At 42.3% G+C, this 11,287-nt stretch overlaps 1 protein-coding gene across 4 annotated transcripts; it reads left to right on the forward strand.

The window, feature by feature from the left end:
• Positions 1 to 2,569: 2,569 nt before the first annotated feature.
• On the forward strand, positions 2,570 to 9,695 carry frzb (frizzled related protein). Of its 4 annotated transcripts, none has more exons than XM_078551918.1 (7): positions 2,570 to 3,077; positions 3,805 to 3,864; positions 7,304 to 7,369; positions 8,047 to 8,251; positions 8,359 to 8,422; positions 8,828 to 8,967; positions 9,131 to 9,695. In XM_078551918.1, the coding sequence occupies exons 1-7, from the start codon at positions 2,624 to 2,626 to the stop codon at positions 9,204 to 9,206; spliced, it is 1,065 nt and encodes a 354-aa protein (XP_078408044.1). In that variant the 5' UTR covers positions 2,570 to 2,623; the 3' UTR covers positions 9,207 to 9,695. The 4 variants fall into 4 exon arrangements, with proteins under 4 accessions (XP_078408044.1, XP_078408045.1, XP_078408046.1 ...); XM_078551919.1 differs by having other exon boundaries at positions 3,808 to 3,864; XM_078551920.1 differs by having other exon boundaries at positions 3,811 to 3,864.
• Positions 9,696 to 11,287: the final 1,592 nt, after the last annotated feature.

The following is an 11,287-nucleotide window of genomic DNA, read 5'->3' on the forward strand; positions in this document are numbered from 1 at the left end:
AATACCCACTTCCTTCTAAATTAATGCCTTACAGCTGTTGGTAGTTGGAAGAATGGGATAGTGTGGGCTATAAACTTGTCTATATCTGCTGCTAACAGGGCTGCTCTATGACAAATAAGGAGGTGTGTTTCTGCAAAGTTGAACAGCCCCTTCTAGCAAGCAAAACGTGCCAACTAAGTGGGATCATTTCTACCTTCCAACAGCACATTTCCTCCTTCACTGAAACAGAACCTCCAGGGAGTTCTCAAAGAATTTGCCATTGAACAACAGTGGATGTGAGGGAAAGTGGCGGAGAATGTCTTTGCCAGATACTTCATTTAGACACTCATTTACCAAGTTGTTATATAGTCAGAAAGGAGGCAGGGCCAGTTATGAAATGCATTCAGGAATAATGTTGAAAAACCGCTACAGTGGAGACGTTTTCTATTTTTAGAATGCTAAATCAATGAATAAAACATAAAATAGTTACCCTGTGCCATGATATCAAATGCGGAATATTCTCAGAATACTCTTGTGCTGAAAGGGCCGTGAGGACAGTATCCAGGTGTTGATCCCACTAAAACACAAGGCTTTAGCTGAACCCGTTCATTCGCAATAGTTTTGAACTGATTAGCACATGTGTTAATATGGTATATACCTATAAGCTGAGGTATCCGGCAAAGACATTCTCCGCCACTTTCTCTCACATCCACTGTTGCTCAATGGCAAATTCTTTGAGAACTCCCTGGAGGTTCTGTTTCAGTGAAGGAGGAAATGTGCTGTTGGAAGATGTATATATATATACATCTGAGAAATTGATTTGAGGAAGTGTTTTTTTTTCTAGGGAGTGCCTTAGAATTCTTTTACTGTTGAGTTACAAAGAGAATTAGGCCACTTGTCAATATGCCAAAGCCTTTTTAAGTACTTTTATGAACAATTATTATTTTAATTCTATGCCCTGGTATTTATACTGTGAGTAGTTTGGTGTGTAGTTCTTAAGCTATTACTGCCCTGTTTACACTTGGGAAGTTGCAATTAGACAACTGTGGGCTGGTAGGGACAATATATCTTACAGTGTTAGTGCCAGATGTGCTAAAGGTTTGTTAGATGTGTCACAAGGCCAGTTATCAGACCAAATTTTATAGAGACATTACACCTTCCACAAAAAAATCTTATATCAATTGTGTCACCTGAGAGATGAAACGTATGTAACACCACAGGATTATATTTTGACAATGTAAAAACTGAATCTGGATAATAAAATACTATAATTATGGAGGTCGCTCACATACTCCAGCAATGCACAAAGCGCATTATATCCTATTAAAACACAATTTTCTGGCATATGATGTATTTCACGTGGCAAAATTGGAAGGAAACTTAGCACACAGGAAAAACATTATATAATAGACATACATTGATGGCTTTGGGATTGTTCCCAATATCCTCTACTCCTGTTGCTACTGCTCTTAGGTCGTAGTAAAGCAGAACTCGGGTGCATTTACACACGTAGAGAACTTTGTACGCACTTCTAATGAAATATTGAACGTAGAAAGAAATCCAAGGTGTACCAACTGGCTATATGGGAGGAGGTCCCGGACATCACAATCCGCAGTGCTGTAAGATGTGAGGCAATATTCTAAGCATGCAATTCAGTTTTTTTTTTAGCTTTTAACATCGTGTTTCATCCTTGGAACTATTTGATAATGGATTTATCCCAATAAATCAGTCCTAAATCTCGATTTTCATGTTGCCCCGATGACAGTTTCCCTTTTCGTTCCAAACTACAAACATTCACTTACTATGCGAAACACGGTAAGCGTGTAACCTGGTGGCAGCGGAGCTGTTGTTTGGGGTAAAGTCCCACACAGCAGAATAATAATACTTTAAAATAGCCCTGCTTTCGTTTGGTTTTAGGTGTGTTTTTTTTGGGGGGGTGGTGGCGGGTGGAGGTCGGGGCATCACTGTGAGCTGATTCTTTTCAGGAGGTGAGAGTAGGGTGGCTGGAGCTTTTTGGTGCTGTTGTGTATTTTGTGCTTTTCTGTGACCTCAGCACTTTAAACTCGGCTGAAAGTTATTTTCACATTCACTAAACCGGTTAGCAGTGAGAAACACTGGCAGTGATCTTGACCCAAGAAACCATCCACTGCCTGAACAAGACACAGCCCGAACACGCCCATAAAGCAGCAGAAACATATTTTATTGGCGATCAAAACCATAAACTCCCGACCTTACAGTCAGTTGATGGATCTCCAATGGAACAAGACAAGATCGCGTCATCCGGCTGCTGTTCGGAAAGTGATAAAAGTGCTTGGCGCTGGGTGATGTAAAGACACACATTAGCTGCCTGGCTCGGGGGAAGGAGGGCGCACTGTTTGCTCACAAAGATACAAGGATCTTTTTTTTTAAAAAAACATTCGGGTCTTGGTTAGTTTGAAGCGGGAAGGATAGCGACAGGGCGCTTTGTGAGCACAGGTCTCTCCAAAACTCCCAGCGCCCAGAGACTGCAGCCCGCATTCACAAGGCTGCACTCACACCAACACAAAACCAGCCGCTTTAGAAGGAGTAGGCATTGAGGGGGGGTGGGGTGGGGAGGGGGGTGGTGGTGGGGTGAGAGTCCTGGTGAAACACGGCGGCTTTAACGATGCTTCGCTTTGGAGCCTCCTCTGCCTTGTTATGGGTGACTTGTCTGGCTCCGCTTCGCATGGCAGAAGCCGCTGCCTGTGAACCCATCCGGATCCCCATGTGCAAACCAATGCCCTGGAACATGACCAAGATGCCGAACCACCTCCACCACAGCACCCAGGACAACGCCGTGCTGGCCATCGAGCAGTACGAGGGGCTGGTGGGCATTAACTGCAGCCCGGTGCTGCTCTTTTTCCTCTGTGCCATGTATGCGCCGATCTGCACCATCGACTTTCAACACGAGCCCATCAAGCCCTGTAAGTCGGTGTGCGAGAGGGCGAGGGATGGCTGTGAGCCCGTCATGAGAAGGTACAACCACACCTGGCCAGAGAACCTGGCTTGCGAGGAGTTCCCCGTGTACGACCGGGGCGTGTGCATCTCTCCCGAGGCCATCGTGACAGCCGATGCACCCGGTGAGTTTTAGAATGAGGCAAGAAGCTAAACGGCGGCTGAATGCTGGCTGCTTAAAGTGAGTTCTCGAGCAGATCCAGATAACTGCGGAGGAGGATGTGCTACTCCTTTCTGTTTCCCAGTTGTGGGAAATAAGCCAGGGAGTCAGTAAATCGGGAGATTCCCTCGCAGATCACTAGAATGGCGATTTAAAAACTATTTTCCAACATTTGTGAAACTTTCCAGCTAATGTCTCGTTGCGCATTCTTGGTGGGGTAGCCGTGGAGCCGTTATTAAGATACCTCGATTGTTGCAATTTATAATGGTGTATGTGTAAACAGTGCAGCTCTCTAGGTGCGAGCGGACTCCACTGAATTGGTGGCGTTCTCGAGGTCATCAGCCAGTGAACAGAGCCTGGCATTTGTTATATAGGATGCTGGGCAGTTAGTGGTTTTTATAATGTTAAAAGGAGACAAAGAAGCTGAATGGTTCGGGACATTTGCATTTAATTAGCGCCCAGGACCGCTCTGAGCTCTGTCCCTCACAGAGGTTTAACACGAAGGAATAAAGTGACAAGATTTCTAGGTGCTGCTTTTGTTTAATATAAGCTGCAAAACAAAATCCTTTTTTCACGTACTATAAATGAAGTGTCTGGACCATTTTATCCGTTCATATCAATTTCTCAGTAAACTCAAAGCTCGACAGAATCTTTATTATAAAAATGTAACTGAGCTACTTTTATTTTTTAAGAAGCAGTTCCAGATCTTTCCATCCATTCTTCCATTAATAACTGCAGGAACTTGGGAGGCGGTAAGTCATTTTCAAATGTTATTTACTTTGCTTCTAAATAATCTGCACAATATACTCTACGCTTGACAGTGGTTAAACTCGCACTTTGTCCACATGCATGTCCAAATGTATGAAATAAAAAAAACTCTCAGGTGTCAAAGTAATTGTAATCTCACAATTACTACGGGAGGTGACATCACAAGTAATGAGTGAAGTTGAAGGGCACCAAAGCAGAACCAACGTGTGCCCCCCTGGAATACCCCGGAATGTCAATTGTGTGTTAAAGACTCCCATATTGGTGAACGGGGGCATCTCTGGAGAGTCACTATTGAGTGAGCGACCTTCCCAGCAAACAACTTAGGCCTGCCAAGTGTAATTCACAATGAGTGTTAATCACTTATAGTTTGGTTAAAGAATAAGATGTGTCCTACTTTGAATCTTTAAAACTCTCAGGCGTCCTTGATCAATGAAGGAGCACAGAGCTGCGAAGAGGTAATGGATAGCTGTCCAAGATGAAAGGAATGATAATTGGTAGGAAAGGACTAAGTACGCGGATGTGGGAAGTGCCATATTCTCTGAGCATCAAGTAAGTCACCTGAAAGGGGCATTTTGGAGCTTTGAACTCCCTGACCCGGTAGGCAGCAAAACACACATTGGGTTATGGAACGGGGAATATCAAAGGCAGAGCTGCGTTTGAGGTGTCTTTTTTCCCAAAAAGAAAACAACTGTTTTTCAGGAATTGCCAACAAAGGAAAACTAGTCGAAGTCCAAAGGAATTCTTTGTTCCACGCCTTATGATGTTCACTATAAACCTGGCACCATATTCATGCCGGTCCAGAATACCGCTCAATTATATAGACCAACACCACACAGTCTGCGGCGTTTCATTGCCTAACTGGAGTCACCTTTATTGGCCCCAGTACAACATGAGAAGCAGATGCCTTGCCGCAAAGAAAAGGTGATGCACATCATGTTGTCCCAGCCCGCCTTCCCTGAATGCCACCCTCCAAACGTGCACAGAAGGAGCTGCACCTCCGCCTGAACCTGTGCAGAATTGGCACAACCACATGTACACTTGGCGCGACAGGTAAAACCTTGTTAAAGTGGGAGCGAGATCGCATTCTTTATAACGTCAAATTGAAGCAACAATCTTTCCAACAAGCACACTGTAGCACCATTCCCCTTTCAGCAGGGAGAGTCAGTGTCAGCATTATCTGAATCTTAAAAACAAAAAGCTAAAAGCTTTTAGCTTTTAGACCTACTGAGTTTTTCCAGGTAATTCTGTTTTTGTTATCTGAATCTTGATCGAGTAAAGTAAGATTTGCCCAAACCTCACTCCCTTTCTTCACCACTGTTAGTGACCAGGAATCCGTTTGTGGCCCGGAGTCACAGGTATTAAATTGCTGTGACCTCAATAAGGACTGTACGGCCGTGGAGTAAACCAGACGGAGTTATTGGTCAAAGCAAACACTGTGTTAGCATTTAAGTGTGTTAGGTGGTTGAAGGGAAGAGATGTGGAAACAGGCCGGGCAGATGGAATACTGCTCCTTTAGAAAATGAACACTAACCCCCCTGGCCCGATGAGACCTGAGCATTAAAGACATTTCTCGAGCAAAAGAGCCAGCGTGACGCATGTTTATGTAAATACAATACACTTTTATTTGCTGGGGACACAAATCAGCCGCTGGAACGCTGCAATAGCAGATTTATTGTCCCGCGCTCCTATTTACTGATGCTCTCCCTACTCCTGTGGCTGGTACACGGCGCTGCTGTTTTGTTCCAGCAGCAGCCTCTGCGCTGCAACTGGGAATTTCTGGCCTCCCAATAAATCACGGCTTCCCGCCTGCAGCACAGAGTGCCTCTGTGAGAAGGGGTGTGAATTAAGCAGTAGTCAAGAATAGATAAGAGCTGCAGACGGGTGACAGTGCAAAGCACATCGCCGAGGCAAAGGGCCAAAGTCGACGAGGGAGGGGAGTCTGTGAATTGGGGAAAGAATGCCGTAAAATGGGGAGGGGTTGGAGGGAAAGACTGCGTCTAGGAAGGGGCTTCAACCAGCCATCTAACACACTCTTAAATGTTAATTTCAGCGTTTGCTTTAATCACTAACTCCGGGAAGTTTATTCCACAAGTGTCTTGGGGGAGGAGAGTTTCCCTGTGGGAGGGGAAGATGAACTATTTGGTGTAGTCTTGTTGAGGTGTGTGTTGGGGAGCGGGGGTAGGAGTCAAGCCACGATGTAGTTGCTGTGTTGACTATAGATAAATCCACTCTCACTTTTCCTGTATTACTTTAGGGTAAACTTCTGCTGTTCATAATAAATGTTTAAAATTAGTCAGAACGCACGATATTTAATGAAGATTTTACAGAGGATTTTCCCCAGACCTTTCCAGAAATCTACCACGAGCTTTCCTGAGAATTGGGGAGGTGGCAGGGCGTCATGTCGAAGGAATTTGTAAAGGAATATGTTTAACCACAGTTTAACCATATTCAATCTCGATACTATGGACCTCCTAACAGTGGCCCAGTGGTATTGCCACTGGGTTAATAATTCAGAGACCCAGGGTAATGTTCTTCGAATCCCGCTATAGTACATAATAGTTTGAATTCAATGTGAAAAGTAGTTTTTTTTTCCAAAAAAATGTCTAATGATGACCATGAGACAATTGCCGTTTGTAAAAGCCCTCCTAGTTCACTAATGCCCTTTAGGGAAGGAAATCTGTCGTCCTTACCTGGTCTGACCTACATGTGACTCCAGATCCACAGCAATCTGGTTGACTCTTAAATGGCCTAGGAAGTCACTCAGTTTCTCAAGCACACTTGGGGATGGCAAGCTCCAAGTGTTGTACAGTGTTCCTCCCATTTGAACTCTTCCGAATAAGAATTCTGCTTTTCACAGAGCCTTCTGCCCGCTGTTCCTCTGCCACCCCGACTCTTGTACACGTGGCCTTCAGGTACCACCTAAAACCCTGGCATCTCAATGTATAGTGCCCTATAAATGAGAACTGCTGGGAAATCAGTGAGCCTCTCATATACCAGGCACTTCAAGAAACCTTCACACATCATGTGTACCAGGCCCCCAAACAGCCCCTCAGGTGTCAAACTGTGGCCCCAGTCGATAGCTGTTCCCCCTCCCCAAATATGCTTTATTAATAACATTTAATACAGATCAGTTTCTGTCACCACAATACGGGGTACTGTATACTGTAATGTACATTTACATTTCATGTCAAATAGCCTCGATTGCTTTGCACACACTGCCTGTCTCCCGCTGCATTACATGATCAGGGAGTGTTTATTGTGATGATTGAAGATTGTTGGTGCCAGTTATTGGCTTCTCACTTCGAAATGCTGTGCGCACAGGGTGCTGAGTCAATCATTCTGGATAGAGGGTGGTAACTGGTGCAGTTTACAGCCCGTAATACACAATAGAAACCTTATCTCACACCTTTGCTTCCTCTTCAGACAGCTGCAAGTGTCCAACAGTAAAACTCACTCAGAAAGTTTACCTGAAGAATAACTACAATTACGGTAAGCGCCCCATTTTTTTTCTCATGTGAGAATATGAGACATTTGAGGCGCCTGTGGGTTGTTCGGCGATGAGGCAAGTCCCCTTATTCATTCCAATGTAGCTCGTTCAGGTTATCATCCATCAGGGAGGTTGTTCGGAAATTATGTTAGTCCCAGTTTAGGGAAAATTAGATTCGATTTTTTGACGATTCGGTAATCCGCGTTTTGGAAAAAAAAGTGTCATATGAAATAATAATAATGCTTCACATGATATCGGATGATGCCATTTAATATATTAAAATACAAACTCCATTACCATGTTGGAATAATATTTTTAGGTACATAATGTTTATATCTTAACAAACATTATTTCCATCCTTGATTAAGTTTTATTGCTGGGAGAATTGTGCAAGTTTGAGAGAGAGAGCAACAGAATTGCTGCCGCGTCTAAACCGACGCTGATTTTGCACAACTCTGGTACAGCATTCAGCTTGCTGGCCTACAATTCAGGGCTTGTTATATCTTCAGAGCTTCACAGAGAGTTAGCATTAATGACGCTTTCTCCAGGAAAGTGCTCCATGGAGGGGAGAAGAGTGAAACAGGTTACACACACCAAGTCCCCTGAAAGTTGAGATGTTCGCTGTGCGCAAGTAAACGCTATTCTTTTTGTTTTGTTTAAATTGGGAACTTTATTCCAGTCATTCGCGCCAAAGTGAAAGAAGTGAGGAATAAATGTCACGACGTTGCCACAACAGTGGAGGTGAAAGATGTCCTGAAATCGTCCCTGGTGAATATTCCGAAGGAAACGGTGACGCTTCACACGAGTTCGGCCTGCCTATGTCCCGAAATTAAAACCAACGAGGAGTATATTATTATGGGCTACGAGGATGAAGAGAGGGCGAGGTACAGATAAAAACCTTTCACAACTTCGGTCATACCAGCTGCCCTGAGCTGCCCCCGATCTGCTCAGTACTAATGGAGTGACGCTTTTTGCTTCCTATTGTGTGCAGGTTACTGTTGGTGGAGGGCTCCATAGCTGTGAAGTGGAAAGATCGACTCGGGAAGAGAATCAAGGTAAAGCTTCGAAACTGCGGTTTCTGGAAATCTGAACGAAAGCAACAAGAAAATGCTGGGAAACACTCAGCAGCTCGAGCAACATGTGTGGAGAGAGAAGCAGAGTTAACGTTTCTTCAGAACCTGTTCACCAGAGCCTGAAACGTTAACTCTGTTTCTCCCTCCACACATGTTGCCTGAGCTGTGAATATTTCCAGCATTTTCTGTTTTACTGCATTCTGTCCAATTCTTTTTTTTATTATTTGGCCCACAGCAACAGTTAAAATAAAGGTTGTGATAATAATTGGTGAAGCGCATGAGGAAGTTAGATACTCTCATTTTCGTTGAGTTTCTAATTCCGCATTTCTAAAAAGGCGAAACCTAGCGAATGACATGTGAATTAAGGTGATATTTTGTGAATATCAGAACTGGGACCAGAAGCTCCGCCAGAATAGGAGAAGGGGCCGAAGCGGCCAGCCAAACGGAGAGAAGCGTCTACAAGCCAGAGACACAGCAGTCGCATCGAAACAGAGGAACAGAAGCAGGAATGCAAAGCCAGCACGTCAGTAAACAATTTGCACGGAACGTCCTCTGGACAGTATAAAAAAAATGTCTGCATTCTTGGAGTGGCACAAGAAAATTGCACTATTGCACGTATGTCCAAATAACGACTATGAAATTTAGCTATTCTATAACTTTGTCTTTTTGTCCTTTTTGCACGATTATTAGTGTTATAAGAAAGCAGCATCGAATTCGTGCACTGTCCTCGTTTGTGAAGACTGCCTCAGAATACGCTGGAGAGTGAATTTGACGAGCTGCTATTAATCCAATGGTACACATTTATTGTGTTTCTAGGTTACGCAACCCTGAGACTGTGGTCACATATTTCATTTGAAAGAATGTCTGAACAGGGGTCTGGAGTGTGTAAGGATCAGAATGTTCTGGTATAGTTGTCTCAAGGCCAAGATTGTATAGCCCCCCCCAAACAGAATTGTTGCATGTCAGATCTGATGATGCCATACAACTTGCTCAGTTAAGGCCATATTGTGAGCTAAGAAGCAAATGGGCACGACCAACAGCACTTGTAAAGCAAACACTGGATATAAACATACCAATGTTATTTGGTCGCTTGTTTAATCAGCCTTATCCAATTATATCTACAAATAGTAACAGAGAAAATGTACGAACTGCAAGATGATTGTGTGATAGAAAGATAAAGAGCAATGCTTGCATTAAATTAGTTTGAAAATGTTATGTTTTATGAACTATTAAATAAATAATTCTTTGAAAATCATTTGACTTGGTATTGTGATGAACATGTAAGCTCACTACAGCATTACAAACACAAAAACACATTGGCGTTTTACTAGTGATTCAGTTCTGCTTTATTTGTAACCTTCAACTAATGGTGATGTGAGAGTAAAGTCATCTTTGTAAAATATACATTTAATTTTAGTTTTCAAAGTGTTCAAAACAAGATAATTCAGTTACTAAGGCAGTGACTTTGAATCTTGAGGCTTGCAATTTTCAATCCTGAATATTTTGAAGCATGACCAAAAATCATGCATAGATATGTTTAATTAGTAGTTTTTCTTTATTACTTCAAATTATTTCTCCTTTACTTAATCCATATTCTCCTTTGGCTAGCAAGCTAAAATGGATTAGGCTGTGAAAAGCTCAATGCCGATCTTTTACTGCTTGAAGACGACATAATTTAATAAGACAAAACAAATGAATTTTTTTTCATTTCCTCAAGAATGCACCAGTACTGTGACACTATCGGTTTAGCAAATCTGCTGAAACAGCCAAAACTCAGCAACATTATTTGAGTGACTTTGTCCAAGAATTTGGGCCAACAAACATTTGGGAGGAGGGCTGATACACTACTTGTGTTACTTTGATTAAATATAAAGGCTAACAACTCATTTATCCTACAGAGCTAAATCCACTTGTACATTTACAGCTAATACAAAGTACAATTCCCAGGGCAAACAGTGTAGCTACTCATTGATAATAATCTGAGTTTGGGGTAAGGACCCAGTTACTGTTCGTATATAGAGCATCAAAGGATCAGATTTCAGTAAAATGGCACTAAACATCACAACTTCGTCTGCCAGTGCCATTGATTTTACTATTCGATAAAAAGTTGATGGACTGTTAACTTAACACAACTCAGTTTATAAACTGAATTAGGTCCAGGTAATTAGACTTTACACTGAAGTCAATTTGTTGCAGACAACTGACTGTGGTTTTGTTCTTCAACTGTTTAGAATAATTTGTTTTCTGTTCTAAGCTGCAATTTTAACCATCTTCTAGACAAACCAATGTCAGAAACAAAATATGTTCATTATGACTAGGCAGCTAAGATTTTGCTGTTCCCAGTCGTGTCTTTTTATAGTGGCCCTAATTTTTGTGTATTTCATATGTTCAATAGACATGTAGCTATATCTTGTTCCTTGAGCAATGTTAAAGACAAAATCTATTAGGAAACTTTCAGTTTAGTAGGAAAAAATTTCACACTTCTTTTTACTGAGCAATGCATTAGGACAGTAAAAACTCTGCACTACAAATGTAGGCAACCGAAACAAAAGAATATTTCAGGGGAAGATGGATTCCTGCTCAGAAGCATTTACAACAATTGTGTCAATACAATAGCGCACAACCAATTTACAATGCAAAGTAGTTCTGTTTTATTTTCATGGCTATTAGAAAGTATAAAACATTAAACTCCCAGTTGAAAGGCACTTAAAATATTTCCAATTGAATCTTAAGACCATTATGCTTTATAAGCAACACTCTATCAATTTGAGTTTGATTCATGACTTTGTTGCTTATGAGACATCTATTTAGCTTCATTTCTGGAGATATTTATCATACTGCTGGACA

Source organism: Cetorhinus maximus, chromosome 11 (assembly GCF_964194155.1).
Source record: "Cetorhinus maximus chromosome 11, sCetMax3.hap1.1, whole genome shotgun sequence".
Taxonomy (NCBI): domain Eukaryota; kingdom Metazoa; phylum Chordata; class Chondrichthyes; order Lamniformes; family Cetorhinidae; genus Cetorhinus; species Cetorhinus maximus.

Bases quoted from the DNA above. Each gene is read 5' to 3' on its own strand.
- frzb (XM_078551918.1), top strand. From the start codon at position 2,624: ATGCTTCGCTTTGGAGCCTCCTCTGCCTTGTTATGGGTGACTTGTCTG. The intron at 7,370-8,046 runs GTAAGCGCCCCA...ACTTTATTCCAG, and splicing joins GAAGAATAACTACAATTACG to TCATTCGCGCCAAAGTGAAA. The intron at 8,252-8,358 runs GTACAGATAAAA...TATTGTGTGCAG, and splicing joins GAGGATGAAGAGAGGGCGAG to GTTACTGTTGGTGGAGGGCT.